The sequence below is a fragment of the Sabethes cyaneus genome, chromosome 1 (assembly GCF_943734655.1).
Source record: "Sabethes cyaneus chromosome 1, idSabCyanKW18_F2, whole genome shotgun sequence".
NCBI lineage: Eukaryota > Metazoa > Arthropoda > Insecta > Diptera > Culicidae > Sabethes > Sabethes cyaneus.
The window spans coordinates 109076911-109098725 of record NC_071353.1 but is presented as its reverse complement, the minus strand read 5'-3'; the positions used below and the strand labels follow the sequence as shown (position 1 = coordinate 109098725).

Sequence of the window (21815 nt, the reverse complement as noted above, 5' to 3'; positions counted from 1 at the left end):
AGAGGGCCTACGAGCACTCGCAGTTTTCGAACGCTGGGTGCTAAGAACTATCTTTGGCGGAGTGCAAGAGAACGGTGTATGGAGGCGAAGAATGAATCACGGGCTCGCGCGTCTGTACGGCGAACCAAGTATTCAGAAAGTGGTTAAAGCTGGACGGATGCTTTGGGCAGGACATGTTGTTAGAATGCCGGACAACTATCCTGCAAAATGGTTTTCGCATTAAATCCAGTAGGAACAAGACGAAGAGGGGCACAGCGAGCGAGGTGGCAAGACTAGGTAGAGCGAGATCTGGCGAGCACTGGGTGCCCGCGGAACTGGAAACTAGCTGCCATGGACCGAAACAGATGGAGAAATTCTACTGTGCAGGCCTTGTCGTAAGACGTTAGACCAATTAGGTAAGTAAGTATCAAATTTTCAGGGCATGAAATGAAACAATTAAACTTAGTTTTAGCGTCTATATTTTATTAAATTTCGCCTCCGTATCCGAATGACCATACTCTGGCCTTAACACCACCCATGAAATTTTGCACAACCCCAAAATCGACATGTTTTGCATATTTAGCCATGCTTTCTTCATTTCATCAACCGTTTTGACTACTTTAGGATGGTTTCAGAAGATTCTGCTTCATAATAGCCCAGCATTTCCCGATTGGCCACAGAACCTGTGTATTTGAGGGGTTATCATCTTTTGGCACGAAATGCCTTAAATGCCACTCCAGCACGGCCTTTGCGCAATGGCATGAAGCCAAATTCTGCCAGGAGATCCTAGGACAGTTGTGAGACTTCAGAAGAGGAAGAAGTCGCTTTTGGAGACACTCATTCAAATACACCGAACCATTTATGGTATCTGTGATCACCAGGGGTGTAGCCAGAAATTTTTCTTAGGGGGAGTTTTAAAAAAAATTCTAACAGCCTAACCTTTAGCCTGCACTTTTCGTAGACGGTGACGAACTAGAAGTGGAAGATGAGTTTGTGTATTTGGGGTCGCTGGTGGCCGCGAACAACACAAATAAGGAAATCTTGGGGCGCATTCAAGCAGGAAATCGAGTCTACTTTGCCTTCAGCAAAACGCTATCATCCGCTAGCAAACGATAGCCACAGTAGGATGCTGACAAAATACATAGCCCTTATTAGATCGGTAATTTTTATGGATTTGACGATGGTCACGGAGGACATGCCCACCCTTGCGGACGATATTTGACGGAGCAAAAGCTGGAGCCGGAGAGCGACGCAGGTTTACTACAATCTCTTTTAACGTCCATTCATTTTACATGATTTCCTTTTGCGTCAACATTTTTACGTCAGAAATTTGAATTAACGGCCTCCCTTTTTACGACCGATTTTTTGTACGTTCCCCAATAATAGACGTAGAACGAGACTTCAGTGTAAATGAATCACGAGCAGCAGACACTACTTGGGGAGATTACCATCGGACATCTGGTGAAAGTCGGTAAGCTACAGTGGACCGGCATCTTTGTCTCGAGCACCACGTTCCTCACAATCATGCGGAAGATTTGTGCCGATCCGGTGGACCAGACAGTTATAAGGAAAACGGTTCTATTTAACAACCCCACGGGCATCCAGAACAGAAATCCAGGCCCAACGTTGGTTCTACTTGCTCTTGCGACTTGTGCATTTGGAAACTATTTAACAAAATAAACAAACAAAACTACTGCTATACTATTACCTTACAGAAATCAAGGATTGTTTTTATTACCAATCCTTTCCCCATGTTAAAGACGTTTCCACAACACAATACATTCACTTTTCACTGCATTTCCAACAAAACGGCAACATGCGCATACATATAGAATTATATTACAGCTTAACACTACAGGTGTAGCGCACTAGTCTAACACAAATATCAAATTGACCTCGGAATAACCGTCGTACGTAAAAAATCTTCAACATTTTAGGACTAGGGGATTTTGTCACTTTTTTGGCGTACTTCCCAAGCAGAGACATCAAATTGATCTAGGTTTAATCGACCTAAAGAATCTTCGATGTGTTTGTGTTGGCCAGAGGAGATTGTGACACTTTTTTTTCTTAAAAGACGTTAAAAACTTTGACGACGTCTTTTCCAACCATTCACGAAGCGAGGATTTCCAGTTGGATAATGCTTCTTTATTTTCAATTTTTCAATAGTGCAATCTTAAGAATCAATATTTTTCTTCATTTGGGTCGATGCGTAGATTTTCCGATCTATTGAAGCAAAAATATGGAATATCGTTCGGAAAACTGCTGTTATTAGCGTTCAAAACCTGCCTACTTATTTATTGAGATTAATATTTTGGAATGACCCCCTATACCACCTACCTTCCAGGAAAACGTAGTCCTACGCCAAAAATATGAAAAGCTATAGAATTTGCCGACATATGGATTGTGCGGCAATAATTCTAATGAGGATAATCAGTGAACAACGATAAGAATTTCCATAAAAATTGCAATAGTCTGCTGGTATAGTTTTCAGTCTATTTAGTTTCAGTGTTCAGTATTCCTTTTACTGTTTGCTCAGATATCTCCACGGTTTTCTTAGCTCTATACTAAATTTTATCAACAGAAAGACTCGAACGGTGGACTCAGGATATTCTCTTTCATTTCTGCAATAACTACTAACTAAATTACTGAATTACTAAATCGTATTAAAGCAAGAATTAAAAAATGATACTGTCACAAATAAATGATCAAGCTATTATTAAAGGTTTAGCTATCGTATTTGTTCACTCTGATACATCGGAGATCAAACCAATCCATTCAGCGGATCATTTCGAGTTTCACTGTAGGTACTATTTTATATAAAAGTTTTATCGAAGTAGAACCCCAGGGGCACTTCCTTTTGTTACATACAACTACGATTAGAAATAGAATGAAAATCATGGTTTTCGGTAATGAAGTCTGATTGCTAGAAAATGTCGACAAATGTTGCAGCAAATATAAAAGCGTCAAAAAATAAAAAAATATATCTATCTTACAATATAAAAGAACGACCGCAGTACACATTACAGCTTCAACCGGAACTTCAGGAAAGGTAATTCGCCTGCAATGAGATTCAATACAATCGGTTAGTATAACAAACGGGCGTATTAATAAAGCACTGCGCATACATACCTCAAGAAATTTAGCCCACTTTTTTCCACCGACAAAGAGTTTAGATAAATCATCGACTTTCTTGAATTTACCGTTGATAGTACTGCAAAATAAAATAAAAGTCATTAGTCCATACCGTCTTTTCTATGGTCTTATGGACACCAACCGATGAGTAACAATTTGGTAGGCCGTCTTCAAGCCCACGGTAGGTAAAATCTGTACTTCTTTTATGCTGCCACGGTTGACGAGATCCAGCACGGCTTTGCCATGTTTCAAAGCCGTCATTTTGGGTTCCTTTTTACCTCCGACAGCAGGCGTCTGGTGAAAGTAACCGGCAATCACTTTATTGCTGATCGTCAACGGAGCTGGCTTCTTCCTGGGAACGACAGCAGTGTGCTCCAAATTTTCTTTTTCATCCTCGAACAGAGGCTCAAAATGTGGTTTTCTCTTCTTTGCCGACTGGCAGCACCCCTTCCGGTGTTGATGAGAAGTGGAATTTTTTCGCATGGAAATCCGAGTACTACGACGACGTACCATTCCATCTTGAATTTGCCACAAATAGCTCTCGTCAGGAATTGCTGTCACGGTGGCGGACGGTGCCGCAAAGCTTTGTTGATCCACGTTGGCACAAATCGCTCCGAATGGCATCCGTGGGTCGGAAAGACGCTTCGAGCGCCTTCTTCTAACAATAACGCCGTCCTCGTCAGCCTCACCGTTGTTTTCAATGGCGTTTTCTTCATCGCTATCGACATTGATCACCTCCCAGTGGCGGGGTGTTTTGTTGTTAGCCACAACGGTACTGTTCAATCCGCCCTCCCCAGCCGAATCGTCAGCTGACGACTGCTGCTTAGCCTGATCCTTCAAGCGTTGCAGTGCCGGATTCAATCGAATCGCTGTAGTTGGAGGAGCGGCACGGGATTCGTTCTGCCGCAGGTGACAGGGAGTGCTTTCGTACTTTAGTACGTGAGAATCGTTAATAGTGCTGATTTCCGAACGGATTGCTTCCTGAATTTCTCGGCGTATCATGTCCCACGGAATTGCACCAGCTGGGGTAGGAACTACATTCTCCGATGTTTCGGCAACATTGCTGCTGCTACTGTCCGGTTGTTGAGTGCTGCTGCAGTCAATAACGATTGGTGGGTTTACAGTAGTGGGTCCTTCTGGGCGGGCTTGCAAAGAAGTAGGAGCCTCTGCTGCCACAGCAGCAGTCGGAACTGACTGTATATGTTGAATCTTGGCAAACATTTGTGCTAATTTTTGCTCGATGGTGGCTTCAAAAGTCTCCATACACTTCTTCACGATGGGGCTGTAGCTGGAGGGTAATAAAGCAGTGATTTAGTTAGGTAAAGATAAATATTTGCAATTACAACGAAAAAGCAAAATAGTTCGATCCGAAATACTATTTAGAAAACCACTCACCTGCTGCTTTGTGACACCGCACTTGACGACGCCACCGGTTGATCTACCGAAGTCGAGCTGGATAAATTTAAACTGAAAATCGACGACCGCGAATCGGCCGGAATGGACTCGAAATCCTTCTCTGTTACGTCACTAAACCGGGGGAAAAGTGGAGGCGGTGGGGGCATCATCGCATTCTTTGCCTGCAAAGCCGCTTTCGTAGGTGGAGCCACCAGTATCGGTTCTGGCGCTTTAATAACCGGAGCCGGTGCAACAGTTGAATTCAGCTTTCCATAGTCCAATTTACGAATTTTACTGGGCGTACAGAAGGTGTTGCTATGCACCTTCTTCACCGATGAGCCGCCCCCACCGGGAGGTCGCTTGACCGCCGATTTTGGTGTTTTTGGATTGAGGTTCTTCGATTTCAGTGCCCCCGGAACGTAGCTTTTACCCGGTGTGCGAGTGCGTTCCTTAGCCTGTTCATTGCCGGAAGAGAAAAAGAAAAGAAACCGATTAGGTCACGTGTTTTGCAAATCAGTTGTAACCGCAAAGTTCCGCGACGCAGTTCGCGAAGATGTTTGCGTTTATTTACTCGTAGGTACTACAGTTGTTTGCCGCGGGTCGAGTAGCAGGGAAGAAAACGATCCTACCGCTCAAGGACGGCAGGCCGAGAATAGGCGGTGAATTCTTTTCGCTACGAAGCAATCTAACGATGTTTGATTCAATTGCTCTGACTAAATTGGCATAGTTTCGCATATAATTCTTTTAAATTGGAATTGGTATATCCCCCCGTAGTAAAATTCTTCAAGTTCGAGTGTGCCTGGGCGCGAATGATAAAAATGGACGTATGATAATTTTTAATTTATCACACCAGCAGTAAAGGTTTGAGACAACTCTAGAACACTCAATCTATTGGGAATTAAAACTTATCATTCGCTGTCAGTTCGGCAACGTTAAAAGAAGCCATCAATTAGCCATGCATGCTCTGTCATCACAGAACATAAAGACATATAACGGACCATCAGCTGTAAAACTATTTTGTGCAAATTACAGAGTTTAAACGCCAACAATAGATCACATGCAACTAGGCATGAAATTTGAAGCTCGCACGAAGCTTAGATGAATCGCATATCTGTCTGTGGGTCTGTGGTCTGTGGGCATCAATCAATTGTACTTAATCTAACGCAAAACCGGATCTGGAAGATTCGCACTGGCGACCAATAGTTTACCGAATTGTAGTAGAATGAAGTCTATAAATAAAAGCCATCCGAACGGATAACCGCAAGTCGATTGCTTCAAGTGTCCGCCGACGCGAGTTCTGTCGCCAATATTCTATGCGAATGATCAGCGCAAATTGAAGTGTCAATTCAGTGATAAACACAGCAAACCCAGCGGACGGCGATTTGACGGCCACACGCGGAATGACTAGCTACGATGAGGTTAGTGTGATAAGAGCGTTGTGCTTTTGTGAAATTTGCGATCTGGCCAAGCCAGCAGCAAGTGATAAGAAGACGAACTTAGCTGCGTTTGTCTAATTTCTTATGACTATATAAGGAGGTTACTAGTGATAAGATAGGAAACCCGGAGAAAAAACAATCGGCACGCTTAATAGGATGATTCGACGCTTTTTTTTCGAAATTGGCAGCTGATTTTGCTGACCGACCTAATGCAGAGTCATTTTATGAACCCTAAGCGTGCCTTTGATGATGACATAAAAATGAAATTGGGTTATCCAAAATAGTAGGTATCAAAGTTTTACGAGAGAGGAAAACATGTGTACAATTTTATTTCATGAAATAAATTTCCGTAAATGTTATTCTTCTCCCAATGGTGTCGTTTCGTCGACCTTCATTCTAATTCGACATTTTGCATTGTTTCTAACGTTACACGTACAAGCTACAAGCAACATGCAACTCTGTATATTTTGATGATCAATTCACAATAGACGTAGCAATTATGTGGTTTCTGCTATAGTTTTCTTTTTCAATCACTAATCAGTGAAAACTAACGAAAAGTTTCAAGGCCAAATAACCCCATATATTTTCTTCGTGATCGCCTTGCTTCACAGACAGGGACGACATCTAAATACACAATGTGTTTAATGTGATTTCAACTATTTTTCTTTTATAAAAAAAAAGTAACAGAGTTTCCCCGTCCCAACAGATTCTTTACATTTACACTGATTAAACCTAGACCATTTTGATTGATGTCTCTGCTTAGAAAGTACGCCAGAAAAGTGCCAAATTCTCCTCGTGCCAGCAAGAATACTTACGACCGCGATAAAACCTAAACGAATGTGATGTGTGTGCTTAGGAAGTACGCAAGAAAAAGTGACAAAGTCTCGTCTTCACAATAGGATTTCTTACGACCGCGATTAAACCTAGACCATTTGACGTCTGTGTTAGGAAAGTGCGCCAGAACAAGTAACAAAACTTGCTTGTCTCAAAAGGTCGAAAACTCTTTACGCCGATCAAACCTAGGCCAAGTTATATCGGTGTTGAGGAAGTGCACCACAGCTGTAGCTGTTGTAATATGACTCTATATGTACGCGGGCGTTTGCCATTTCATTGGAAGAATAGTAAAAAGAGAATGTATTGTGTTGTAGCAAGGATGTGCTACCGATAAAAAGGGATCAAATTGGTAAAATGTCTTCAACGTAGGTGGAGGATTAGTAATAAAATCAATCCCTGATTTCTATAAGATGACAGGATAGCAGTAGTTTTGTTCTTAATTTTGTTAAATTGTTTCCAAATGTACATTTTCGCCAAGGCAACAATGATATTTTCTCAAACTCAGATCCACTCAGTGATTTGAATGAAGCGTGTGCTTTGGTTTAAATGTCTTTATGCATTAAGGCTCAAAAGTGCGCAATTTAAATCTACAAATCCAATGCATGCTATGATCTTTTTGAGCATTGATTCGAGAAACATCAACTGTAGGCAGTTTCCCTGCTGCTGCTGCTGGGCTGTAGACAGCGAGTTAAGAAAACGTAAATGCCCATCAGTGATTGATATCTTTTCTCCTTCGGGTTAACGGTAAAACGTTTATTTTTTGCTTTGTTGAAAGACGGAAGGAGAAATTAATTCGTTTATGTGCTCTAAATATTCACCAATTTGTTCTAGATTATAGTATCAGATCATAGCATGTTAACTGTGCAAAGCGCTGGAAGCTGTGCTGTTCAAACTTGACAGACAATATCATGGGCGTAGCCAGAAAAGTTTCCTGGGGGGGGGGGGGGTTTTACAAAAAAAAAAATTGGAATAGCCTAACCGTAAGGAGTTTATTCAGGAAATGGGGAATTATTTTCAGTTAAAAGCTATTTTGGTTGAAATTGAGTGTTCTTTTGACTAAAAAGATAATATTGAAATAGTAGAAGCCAAATGTTTAAATTTTGCCTCCCAGTTGGCATTGAGATATGCCGTATGTTCGAATCTCGGCTGGGAGAGGCTGTTAGAGTCCATCGGGTCGAGTCTCTTCGAGACGCAGTGAAGGTGCTGTTAACAACTTATCTTGCATGATTTTAAACTTCGCTCTTGAAGTGATCCGACGAGCAGATTTCGAAACCGGTGGTTTGATTTTCAGCAAAGGCAGCAAACTTCTTGGCTACGCAGCTGATTTTGATATTAAAACCAGAAACTTTGCCACTGCAGAGACCATTTGCGCTAAACTGAAAGCAGTGGCTAGGAGGATTCGGCCTAAAATAAACGCGTCGGAGATGAAATACATTAATGACAAAAGCTCAAACGAAACGAACGTGATTTTTACGCGGACGGTAATCGTTGACGGCGACGAACCAAAAGTGGTAGATGAGTTCGCGTATGTGGGATCGCTGATAGCCGTGGACAACACAAATAAGAAGATCTAGCGATGTTGCTGTTCACCAATTACGGACAGCACAAATCCGCAGATGAAAGAACGATACCCACTATCTTTGAACTTATCCTATGGGCCAGAAGACGAATAGTATCGCATGACCGTACTTGACCATCTAAACTAAACTAAACTATCTCGGACAACAGTATTCTATTTATACGGACGGTACATTTTGTTCTAATATTCTTACATTTAACAAAGCTATTTGTCTCGCAGAGAATCCAGTAATAGATTCCGTCGCACTCAATCTCAGATAAAACAAGCGGCGTATTTGAACAGGACATCGAACCTGCTTTGCCCTTCGCAAAACGCTACGATCAAAAGGCATAAGCCGTCGTACGAAACCCCTACTAGGCCGATAGTTTTTATAGATTTGACAATACTGATGCAGGGCATACGCGCCTTTGCGGACGACATTTGGAGGAGTACAAGCTGAAAGCTAAGAGCAGCGGAGGTGCATGAATCAAGGGTAATAGATACTGCTTTTGGTGCGAAACAACCACTGGTTGAAAGCCCCATTAAAACGTTAATAAATAAATAGATACTGCTTGGGAGACGTACATTTGGCGAAAATCGGTAAGCCACGGTGTACCGGACAGGTCGTAAGGAAAACAGTTTTTCACAACAACTCCACCGGCACCCAGAACAGAGGGACTCAACGTGCGAGATGGCTCGTCCAGGTCTAAAGTGACATTTTTCATTTTTTAAATAAAAAAAATGCGACTTCAGAGACGCCGGGGAAATGAGCGACGAGTAACCCAAGATCGAGTTGAATAGAGCTTCAAAACAGTAAGAACCAACCTGGCTCTAAGCTGCTACTGACGACGATGAGGATCGTACAACATGCCCCGTAAATATTCCTGTGTTCTAAACAGCTGGCTGTGAAATTTCTAGCTTGAAAGTATAGAACAAATTTTCGTCTGGGGGGGGTTTGAACCCCCAAAACCCCCCCGTCGCTACGCCCATGGACAATATGAATGTCAAAGCAGAACTTGCATAAAATATTTCAAAATCAAGTAGGGTATGTTGCTCGTAATGTTCGTTGTAATTGCCTATTCCAGTCCTATCCAACACAAATTATTAAAAATATCAGCATTTTTATGACACACAATGCAAAACTAGTTTTTCTCTAATATTTTAGTTTGTTGTCTATCATACGCGATCAATCAAAGTGAGCTGAGATCTATTTAAAAGCTTTTTATTATTAAAGATGTCCTACCAGCCTAATTTCCTACGTTTTTTCGTGCGACGAAGAAGAAAATGTCGACTAACCGTTTTAATTTCCGTCATTCATAAATGAAAATAACTCACGCAAGACGCAAGGCATTGTTATTCTACAGCCAGGAAAACTTGCCTGACCAGCAGAAATTTTGCAGAATAACATTTGTCATGCCGTCCTAAACAAATACATGCGCGTTAGCTTCGTAAACATTGTTGGGATTTGTAGTTCGGACGATGAAAAATTTAGATGGACGGATTTTGAAACGGTACGACGAATTTAAGAAATAAAGTCAGTTGCGTAATTTCAATAATATGCTTTAATAATCGCTTTTCAGTGATTTCAAAGTTCACGGATTGGAAGGTAAGTGTGTTTTAGTCAAATCCGTACAAGAACTTTTGGAGTATTCAATAAATCCATCCAACAAATGATGAAAATTAAAATGGCTTAACTTACTACGACAGGAATTAGAAATGTGGCGTGAGACACATACCCTACTACTTTTTATATTTTTCAAGTTTTCAAGTTCAAATTTTTAAGAAAACAGTCTGAATTGATGCAATATCAATATCAGTCTGCTGAAGAATAATAGAGCCGCCGGAAAGGACCGACTCCCGGCTGAACTCTACAAAAATGGCCATGAACCGCTAGCAACGGCACTTCACTGGCTGATTTCAAGGATTTGGGAAGAAGAGAAACTGCCGGAGGAGTGGATGGAAGGCGTAGTCTGTCCCATCTACAAAAAGGGCGACCGGCTAGACTGCTGTAACTACCGCCGCATAACGCTGGTCAACGCCGCCTACAAGGTGCTCGCCCAGATTTTGTTGCGTCGTTTATCCCCAATAGCAAGAGATTTCGTAGGGCAGTATCAGGCGGGCTTTATGGGGGCCCGTGCTACTACGGATCAAATTTTTACTCTCCGACAAATCCTTCAGAAATGTCGAGAGTACAACGCATCATATTTTCGTGGATTTCAGAGCAGCATACGGTACCGTTGAACGCGAACAGCTATGGCAGATAATGCACGAGTACGACTTTCCGGACAAACTGACGCGGCTGATCAAAGCTTCTCTGGAACGAGTGATGTGTTACGTGCGCGTTTCGGGGACACTCTCAAGTCCTTTCGAATCGCGCAGAGGGTTACGGCAAGGGGATGGACTGTCCTGTATGTTATTCAATATCGCTATTGAAGGTGTGATCCGGCGAGCGGGCATCGAAACGAGAGGAACGATCTTCAGCAAGAGTAGCCAACTCCTAGCCTTTGCAGACGACCTCGACATCATTACTAGAAACCGTGGGACGGCGGAGGCAATCTACGCCAGACTAAAAACGGAGGCTAGGAGGATTGGGTTACAAATTAATGCGTCGAAACCCAAATATATGGTAGGATGAGGCTCCCGGGAAAGTAACGTTTGCCCCCCACGGACAGTGACTATTGACGGCGATGAACTGGAAGTGGTTGATGAGTTTGTATATTTGGAATCTCTGATCACCGCCGACAATAATACAAGTAAAGAGATTCAACGACGCGTTCACGCTGGAAGTCGAGCCCACTTTTCCCTCCGCAAGACGCTTCGATCTAGGAGCATCCGCCGCCGCACAAAGCTGACGATGTACAAAACGCTAATCCGACCGGTAGTCCTCTACGGACTTGAAACGGTAACTTTGCTTACGGAAGACATACGTGCGCTTGACGTTTTTGAACGAAAGGTGTTGCGGGCTATTTTTGGCGGAGTGCAAACGGAAAGCGGAGAGTGGCGGAGACGTATGAATCACGAGCTACAGCCACTGCTTGGAGAGATTCCTATCGCACACCTGGCGAAAGTTGGGAGACTACGGTGGGCCGGCCACGTCGCAAGGATGCCGGACGACTGTGTAGTGAAATCCGTTCTCTTCAAGAACCCTGCCGGCACCAGGAATAGAGCGGCTCAACGTACACGATGGCTCGACCAGGTTGAAGCCGACTTGCGTGTGTCGAGACGCGCAACGAATTGGCGTCGAGTAGCCCAGGACCGAATAAGTAAGCAAGTGATGCAATATACTGCTCATTCTTTGCTGTTTCTAGTACAGATGAAATGAACTCAGCTCTGCAAGCCTGAAACCAACGATTCGAGCGAATCACTTGCGCTCATGTTCATGTTGTTTTCTACATTGATTCATTCTCGACAATAGTGAATGAAATTAAGTGTGAATCATTCATTCATTTTGAACTGCCGACAACGACAAACGTAAACATTGCTCCGAAGTTTTAATAAATTTCCTTTACCTAGGTTTTGATTGATTTTAAAAAGCAGGCAGTTTAAAAAACTAAACTTTGGGACCTAAAATATCAGTCAAGAGCAAGAAAATTGACTGACAGGTTAGACCAGCAATCATTCAGTACTGTAATTCATGAATTAATTGTATTGAAGGGTAGAAAACTTCGAAAGATAAACACTGTCAGCAGCTCAGTAGTCATGTCCATGCGCTGACAGATAAAAGAATACTACCAAGGCTAAAACTGTATGCGCTGAATGCGTTTTATATTGGCCTTCATACAGAGTTGTCAATTTTTTCGAACATTTCACATAACATCATCATTTATTACGGAAATTTACAGTAAATCATACTGATATTAGTAATGCCCACGGACGAAGTGCCTCAAGATAGTGCTACAGAGCCAATTTGATCCTATAGATATTTTAATGTTATAACATGCAGAGTCTCGTTTTTCTAGACTTACATACTAGTTATTTGCAGTACAAAATATGTATTATAATGTTATATACTTTAATAGGGTTTTGTTTTCAGCTTACAGAATGTTTTCATTGGCGGAACTAGGGGGGCTAAGCCCCCCCTAGAAAAATGGACCTGGCCGACCAAAACTTGTAGAAAAAAATACCGGGGACTATAGCCCCCCCTAGAAATGTGCGCTAGTTCCGCCAATGAATGTTTTAATCAAACATTAGTAAAACCAAAATAATGTTATTTCCGAGTGCCCGAGTAAACTAAATAAAAATGCATGATAGTATAGTCAAGTGAGCGTGTGAGATTGTAGTAAGGTTACTGTGAATTTTGATAACGATCTTCGATTTAACGTTAACGCTGCGAAAATGAATGTGAAAGTGTTTAGACAGACAAATAATAAGACTAAACATTTTTTCCAATGACTGCTTCTCTTACGTCCGTTCGCCGTTATTATATAGATTCGTATGAATAACGTTTTTCTTGTGTCGAATAATCAATTAAAGAGTAAAACCTTGGGTAAAACCGTCTTTAAGACATTACTGTTCAGGACAATTACAGGGCCGAGATGAAAACCTTTTTGCAACTCACACTTTGCTTTGACGAATTTTTGATTCCGGGCTCAAAACAATGCTAGAATATTGCAATATGGCTCAGCATAAAAAAAATGTTTTCGGTGTTGAACTCCACCATTCTGCATAATAGCGCCAATAAATCTGTTTGGTCATGATGTTATCATTTCAATAGCACTATAAAACTAACAAGTTTAATGCGGTTTGACAAGCAACCGCAATTAGATCGCTTTTGTATTGATACACAATTGTATTGCTACGCCTTATCGTAGAAACACTTAAAGCTATTTTATGGGAGATGTTGCGCCGACAGCTAGTGTTGTCATGGTAATATGAGCAACCACAATAAATTTGTTTATTAACAGTTTTGTAATGGTTTTATAGCTAGCTATAAGTAGTTTTTGACTCGTATCATCTTGGTATTGCGTAATACCATGATAAAACTAGAAATAATGAGTAAGTGATGAAACACCGCAATAAAACCTTTATAAAATTCAAATAAAACTAAGCGGTTAAAGAATTGTTACTTGGGAAGGAGTCCAGGAATTCTTAGGCTGCTAAAGCCCTGTTTGGAACTTCTTTAATGTTAATCCATCATTAGGGACTGAAAGTTCCCAACTCATAGAAAACCTTCCGGCTAGCACTACAGACGGTAGATAATCTACAGACGCGCAAAGAGAAAAATTACCTAGTCGGCAACACTTTTTTTTATTTATTTTATTTAAACAGTTTTGGCAACCAGTCAGAATTGGATCAATCTTCCTATAATCTGCAGTAAGTTGCGTGAATCGCGAGGTATGTTCCGTGGTATTTCGCGAATTGCGACGCATATTTGGAAATTGAACAAGCCAACTGAATTTTTTAAAGCATTATATGATATATTGAAGTCAACTAATCCATATGTTATTACTAAATCAATAGTTTAAGTTTAAACATTTCAGGTAGATTACAAAACTTAGTCTTCCCTGCCTATACGAAACACAAGTTTGTTTACTGTGGTCATTTGGAGCCTCGATTTGACGGTTCGATTGGTGTTTTATGCCACGCTCTTTGCGCGTCTGTAGATTATCTACCGTCTGTAGCTAACACCAATTTATAAAAAGGGATCCTAAGTGAAAGGAGAAAACTGTAGAGGAATGAATATTCCAGCTGCAATCCCGAAGTTTTTTGAAAACTTCGTCTATCACGGGGTTTTCTTATATTTTAGTCGTGGTGACTAAGGCACATGAGCTAATTATTGGAGCCGACCCTTTTCATCTTTCGCTTCTACTTGCGCTACGCATTTCATTGCCCAATTCTCTACAATCTATTGCGGCAACTAAGAAATTCAATTCGGTAGAGCTAATTTTGTAGCCCTAAATGGATTATTGTGTAATGCGGCAAGTTCCTACCTAGCGCCTCCATGTGGCTATACCTAGAAATATTTAGATTTGTATGATTGAGTAACCAAACTAGGATTTTCAACTCCTAACATTACAACTGTAGTTTTAGGCGACCATTAAACCACACGACTCTATTTTCGAGTCATTATTCATATTATTTAAACTAATATTTTTGGTAGACTAATCTATTTTCGAAGAACGAAACAAAGCCCTATTTCCTTGGCCAATTGCAGCCTGGCTTCTGGTCTAAATGCCATTAATTCATCCCCGAGGGTCCGAAGTATTTATCACTTAACCTTTATTAGCAAAGATACTATATGAGAAGCTTTTAGTACGGGAGGTCGAAGCTTTCTTCCTTCCCCTTAATTTGGAGGAGTTGAATGGAATTAGGTACCGCCATCCGGGGTGAGATTGTGCCAAAAACCAAAAATGTTTATTTGTGAAAATTTATTATATCTATAGAAACTGGTGGCCTAAATTCTAAATGATGATGAAATTAACATATTTATTTATAACTTATTTATGGAACACAGATAATATTAGCAAGCTATTAAGCCTAAACAGGGTTTCAAAGTTCGCGTCAAAAATACTCGAAAATAACGCTTGTAAAAAATGTCCCCCATAAACCAACCCAAACAAGAAATCGCATCAACTTGCTATTTTTAAGGTATATAAACTAATCATTTACAATATATTGAAAGGTTATTACGCATTGGATAAGTTTTGATTAGGAAAATAGTATTTTTCGAAACTTTGTACTTTTCGTGCTTCACGGGGGTGAGATTGTGCCAAGTCATAATGATCGATCCAATTTGTGGATTGAACATACACAACAAAAATACGTCAGTATACACCAGTACACTCACATTCTTTGCTATTGAGCACAATATTTTGACAGATTAGATTGCATCATCCATTTTGTAGCAAACAGCATCATAGGTCTTCTAAATAATTTAAACTAATTTTTGCTTTTTCTCTGGAAATGTCAGATGCTTTGAATAAACACTCTAATATAGGACGAATATATTCTACCGTGTATAAACATCCAGTTTTAAGGGAGGATGGGGTGGGATAGGTCACATGTTCTGCGGCCGCGGGTTCTCGAACGAAGTAATGGTTACTTTTGTTAAATGATCAAATAGGTATGGCCCCTTAGGAAATTCCCTTTGCGGTACACATGCTGCGCAGTTGGTAATCGTCATTTTCCAGGATGCCTTCAAGAATTGGCTGCGTTAGTGTGAGATGAAATGCAAACAATCTGCTGCTTTGAGAAAGTATACGAATAGGCACATGTATACGAATAGGCATGGCATTTTGCATGCACATGCAAAATAAGCAACTTATAATCGTCATACGAATTCTTTCTATGTTAGGCCGTATGCAAGACGAGAAGGAGAGAACCCGAAACGATTCTGGTCATTAATGAAAAGCTGTCAAGCAATTAGGCAACCGATAAGCAGCACTTTTCCAGTATTTTTAATTTAAGCACTACCTCTGCTTACGAAATTAATTGTGTGATGCGTAATGCTTATTTCCAGAAATGTTCAATGTAATTCATATGTATCCGTAATCTCTCCGTCGAATTTGGTTCGATCGAGACAAATAACTTCTGTAACAAGTCCAAAGTTCCACAGGGATGTAATTAAGGACCATTACTTTTCCTCATATACTTCAACGACATTTGCTTTGTAATTCTATCTGGATGCTGAATATTCCTTGATGCAAGATCAGTAGAGGACTAAAAACTTGCAGCTGTTTTGGTAAACCGATTTACTGATTGGTGTTATGTGAACAACCTCCCTATAAGCGTTCCCAAATATTCAGTTAGTGGAACTGGACTCCAAGCTTACGTTCCAAAAACGCTTTTCCAGCATTAAAGCGAAAGCAACCCGCAACTTGGGATTCATAATGCGCATATCTAAAGCCTTTTGTGATCCGTATCCGTCTGAATCGAAAAAAATATCCGGGTAAAGCGTTAGACATGCAAAATAGAACAAAGAAATTGGACTAACGGGTGACAACTAAAATTTTGGACTTTTTTTCTCAAGCTGTCAAAAAAAGACAAAGATACATGACAAGATCTGATTTACCGAAATTTAAGATACATTATCCATTGTTGAAAAAAAATTAGTGTACATTTGAAAACGGTCCGTAATCGGTTGTTCGGCGAAGCTTTCGTTTGACGTCGAAACAGGAGCGTTGTACGGCCGTCATGTCAACTTTGCGAAGGCATCTCTTGATTCTACCAATCAACTGTTTGCAATTCGTGGCTCTCCGGTTATTTTTGTACACCAAGGAACTCAAAATCCCGAAGAAATCTTCAATTGGGCGCACTGAGACAGATTTCACGGGTCGTGGTTCATTGTGTTTTTTTTTTGGCGTACTGCGCTGATTCTCTATCCGGCCAAAACACGTATTGTCCATCTGCATGATGTTTTTGTAGAAACGAGATCAAAATTTTCTTCAAACATTCGTCTGGTGCATCTTAATTGATAGCCAAACCAGAGGGCTTGTTGGTGAGGAAACGAGAAAGGGAACGATGTCCTTCTGCGTCCATAATTTTGGCTGTTCTTCCACTACCTTGCTAGCGAATAGTTGTTGGGCATCTTAGGATATGGTAAACAGTCGAAGCCGCAACATATCCGTTTTTTAAATGTTGTACCGTTCCCGAGATTTCGGTGCAAGTTCGTAGAAGTTTCCAACGCTCTCGCGGAATGCTTCTTATTTTGACGCCATTTTAAGCAAAACTTGGTCAGCATAAACAAAACAAAAAATACTGACAGAAAGAGGAGAGAAAGAGCCAACACATACACACTCTCATTTCTCCCTGAGCTCGTTTGTTGTTGAGTATACGGGCCTCGAAAAAATTCCAAAATTTTAGTTGTCACCCGTTATTTCTTATATAAGAAACTAACAAATGTAGTCTCAGAACGTCAGAATACACAAGCTAGCTGCTACGGTGCGTAGCATAACGACACTGCTTCGACACGAATTCGAACAGAAGAGGCTGCATGTTGCAGGGTGGTCACAGAACTTCTTGAAAAAAAATCCCGACTTTTTCCCGATATTTTCCCGATCGGATTCAAGTTTTTCCCGACAGAAACTTCCTTCATTTTTCCGTTATAAAATAAAGGTAACATATGCTGTGTATATTGCAGTTTGCAGAGCAGAGCTAAGGGTCGAAACTATCACTCTACTATGAGTCTATGGAGTGCACTCGTCGATTCTGCCACGAAACAGAAGTGGTTCAAATAATGTAGTAGCCGAAAATCAGGTATCTTTATGGATAGCCTGGGCACGACTGGCTCGCAAGCCCACTAACTGTGCATCCAAATTAGTTTAAGAGTGCAGCACAACTAAGGGAACTTTCCCGCCAAAACAAAGTTTCATTATTCAGGGTGCCTGGACACTGCAGAAACGAGAGTAATAAGCTTGTTGACAGCCTAGCCAAACAAGGATCAGCTCAGACAGCAGTCCGTCAATGATACGCCAAGCTGAGGAGGGCTGTTAAGAAGTCTTGTAAGCAGGACTAGAGAGCCTGATCTAGCTGATGAATGACGACGTTACTTTTTACAGCCTTCCGCTAGTGACAAATTTTCGCAGGCTTCTGTCGTGCTCTGCAACATATTTCAATTTTCGGCGTTTTCCTGGCAAAGCACAGAAGACGAATCGATTAGTCGAATGTTATCTTCGCCGAGTTTTGTGTGGCTTTTGCAATGCTTTGATGCTTTGCTCTGCCGGCGAGTGAGCATCAGTTTGGTTTCATCTTTCTTTTCCTGCCGAAGCGCTACCGAATGCATGCTCACAAGGTCACGGGACAAATCGTTCCAGTCCATATTATTGCCCAACGCATATTCTCTTTGGGACACGGAGTAAATAGCCTCGTGTCTCCAGCGTGCGAAGAAAATATTAGCTCTGCTTGTCGTTTTCCGCCTTCTGCGCAAGATGAGTGGTCGTAAGAGTAAACAGTATTTAGGCATCGTTCGGAGGAAGAGGAAACGGTTGAACAGAAAACGAAAGCAATTGGATCGTTGTGAGAAGCAGATTACTCTGCCTCTGTATGCACAAGATGAGCAAAATGAAGCCTGGGCAAACCCATCTTTGTTAGCTCAAATGATGCATCAGCTTTTTAGCAATGTATTAGCAATAAGGAAACTGCAACTTTTCCGATGGACTGGATGCAGGGCATATTGGTCAAAATCACTAAGAAACTAACTAAATGCGGTAACTGGCGTGGCATCACGTTGCTTTGCATTACTCTCAAAGTACTCTGTAAGGTAATCCTCAACCGGATCCGAGAGAAAATCGACGCTGCTCTCCGGCAATAACAAACTAGATTCCCTGCCAATCGATAGAAATTCTGACCTGTTTTCTTCTGGTACTTGTTGGTTTCGAGAAAGTATTCGACCAAAACATGAAAACATCTGGGGCGTACTAAGGCGTAGATGAGTTCCTGATAAAGTAGTATATCTCATTGTTTTAGTGCAAATTGCCTCCTGTCGGTCCCTATATGTGTTACTGCAGGAGTGACATAAGGCTACATATGTACTGTCACCGCAACTGCTCCTCGTTGTGATGGACGAGATTTTAATTACAACCATTGACAGTTAACCAGACCGAGGTTTACCGTGGAGTCTTTTGACTTTGCCGCCCAGTTAGCTTCGAGGTACGATGCTGGTTCAACAAGTCAGTCGTCGTATGTTCGAATCTTGGCTAGGCGGTGCTTGCTAGATAGAGTCAGTAGGATTGTTACACTGGCCCCGTAATTTTCCTGTACTCTAACAGCCGGCTGCGAAGTCTATTGATATAGAAGGGTAATGTCTAAAGACCGTACCGTACCGTACCGATCCTAATACGAATTTTCAATTTAAACGTGAAATTCGTTCGATTGCCTGCAAGACGTGGTCCGTGTCGGTGGAGGCAACTGCAGGTCTTCGTTCTGCATCATTCAGGATTCGTGGTCTCACACTTGTATTTTCAATTAGGAACTCTATCGTCAATATCGCCACATAGAAACATAGATTCGGAAGCGTAAGTGGAGAAGGATCTGATATATTTTGAGAAGAGGGGCAAACGAAATCGGCAGGAAGACACTCAATAGGAGAACAGAGGAAGCAGATCTACAAGCTACTGACGGCGCACAGTGGGACGGCTTTAAAAATAGGCGGACATCAGCTTTTGCGGCGAAACTATTAAGTTTTCCGCATTAGTGTCTTGGCAAAAGTTTCTTGGTTTTTAATGTATTTTTTTTGTTAGATAAAAAAAATTACATTAAGGGGGTGGGTCAATATGTAGAGAAATTAACTTTTTTATTTTAGGACCAAAATAAACAGTCTCTAAGGAAAAGTGGTAGAGCACGTTATTTAAAGAGTATTTGGTGAAGGAAGAAAGTTTCTATCTCTTAAGGGAAAAAAGATATTGAGCTACACAATAACAAACCCCCTTAATATCAGTTTTCCTAATTTTACTTGCTTATTTCCATTTTTACGTATTTTTGATGTTCAGTAAAGTTTAAGATATAGCAAAAATACATCTTTTTGCTGAAGAGAGCGAAGCTCTAACCTTATGGGATTTTGAGCTGTTACAGTTTTCATATAATTTTATAGTGAATTTTAAACTGATTTATTTCAAAAAGGCGCAAGTATGCGCAGCCAACATCAGCGACTTTAAGTGTTGTAATGTAGTGCCTTTCATTTCATGTATATGCCACGGTGGAACACGGTGGAACATTTGAGCAAACTGCGACTAAAATATTACGTTTTACGTCTGAAAAATTACATAAAATAACATAATAGACCAATACAAATGGTATAAACCCGTTTAAAATAAAAATAAATCTAGTAAGGTATGATTTAAAAATTCAATGATGCTATATTTCTAAATAACTATTCATTTCTTCATCGTTAGCTTCGGAGGAGTCAAGAGTACCGCTTCCCGTTTGCTGTTTCAACATGTTCAAGGTGCATATTAGTCATCATATATGTTGTATTTTGTTCCTAATTGCATTAGCTTATGTTCACAGAGTATCTAAAAATCAAGATATATTTAACCGCTCAATGCTGTCATTTAATCCGATAATTTCAACAGTGGGTAAGAACACAAAACGGAAGAAAATGTCATTTAGTGAAGCAGCACTGAAGTTATTGCGTGAACCAGACTCTTCCGAAGCTAACGATGAAGAAATGAACAGTTATTTAGAAATATAGCATCGTTGCACTTTTAAATCATATATTAATAAATTTATTTTTATTTTAAACGGGTTTATACCATTTGTATTGGTCTGTTATGCTATTTTATGTAATTTTTCAGGCGTAAAACGTGATATTTTAGTCGCAGTTTGCTCAAATGTTCCACCGTGTTCCACTGTGACATATACATGAAATGAAAGGCACTACATCACAACACTTAAAGTTGTTGAGGTTGGCTGCGCATACTTGCGCCTTTTTGAAATAAATCACCTTAAAATTGACTATAAAATTATATGAAAACTGTAACAGCTCAAAATCCCATAAGGTTAGAGCTTCGCTCTCTTCAGCAAAAAGATGTATTTTTGCTATATCTTAAACTTTACTGAACATCAAAACTACGTAAAAATGGAAATAAGCAAGTAAAATTAGGAAAATTGATATTAAGGGGGTTTGTTATTGTGTAGCTCAATATCTTTTTTCCCTTAAGAGATAGAAACTTTCTTCCTTCACCAAATACTCTTTAAATAACGTCCTCTAGCACTTTTCCTTAGAAACTGTTTATTTTGGTCCTAAAATAAAAAAGTTAATTTCTCTATATATTGACCCACTCCCTTAATGTAATTTTTTTTATCTAACAAAAAAATACATTAAAAACCAAGAAACTTTTGCGAAGGCACTAATACGGAAAACTTAATAGTTTCGCCGCAAAAGCTGATGTCCGCCTATTTTTGAAGCCGTCCCACTGTGCGGCGTGGTCTTGCCTACTGTATTCAGATTATTATTGGAACCTAACCTGGCGACATGTGGCAGATGGCAGAAAACCATGGCAGATAACCGTCCACCAACCAGACTTGATACCTTTGTTCTGCCGAACCGCAAGCCAATGGACATGAACACATCAGTAATTAAGTCATCAGCAACCAGGTAAAAACGGGGAATATTACAATAATTCAAAATACTGGACGCGGTGGATCAGCCCCGTAACAGAAGAAGAAAGCTCTATTTATTACTAACTGTCTCCTCTCAGTTGGTCTCGTGGTACGATACTGATCAAATAAGCCAGTCGTCGTATGATCGAATCTATCAAATTTGCTACACACTAACAGTTGGCCACAAAGCATATCAAACACAACATTAGGAGGCCAAATCACTGACGAACTGACATGACACTGGCATTTCACTAATGACACATAAGATCTCACAAGCAAACGATCACTTGCTTGTAACCAGGTAGGCACAGTTGTTGTACTTTGCACATTTGCTTTTCGCTACCCGTTTTTTGATTTCATACATCTCTCGTAAAAAATCTACAGATCAAAGCTGACTACTTTAAGGTAAAAATATAAAGCACTTAACTTATACAAATTGTTAT

The 21815-nt window shown here is 40.6% G+C and overlaps 1 protein-coding gene across 1 annotated transcript in view; it reads right to left on the bottom strand.

The window, feature by feature from the left end:
- Window positions 1-2717: 2717 nt before the first annotated feature.
- LOC128733150 (uncharacterized) overlaps window positions 2718-21815 on the bottom strand; it is a 59133-nt gene continuing 40035 nt past the window's right edge. The window contains exons 2-5 of the mRNA XM_053826785.1: window positions 4507-4961; window positions 3254-4399; window positions 3109-3190; window positions 2718-3037 (exon numbers count right to left, since the gene is read on the bottom strand). Coding sequence (XP_053682760.1) covers window positions 3020-3037; window positions 3109-3190; window positions 3254-4399; window positions 4507-4961 — 1701 coding nt within the window. The 3' untranslated portion in view covers window positions 2718-3019. The remainder of the gene's footprint in view (window positions 3038-3108; window positions 3191-3253; window positions 4400-4506; window positions 4962-21815) is intronic.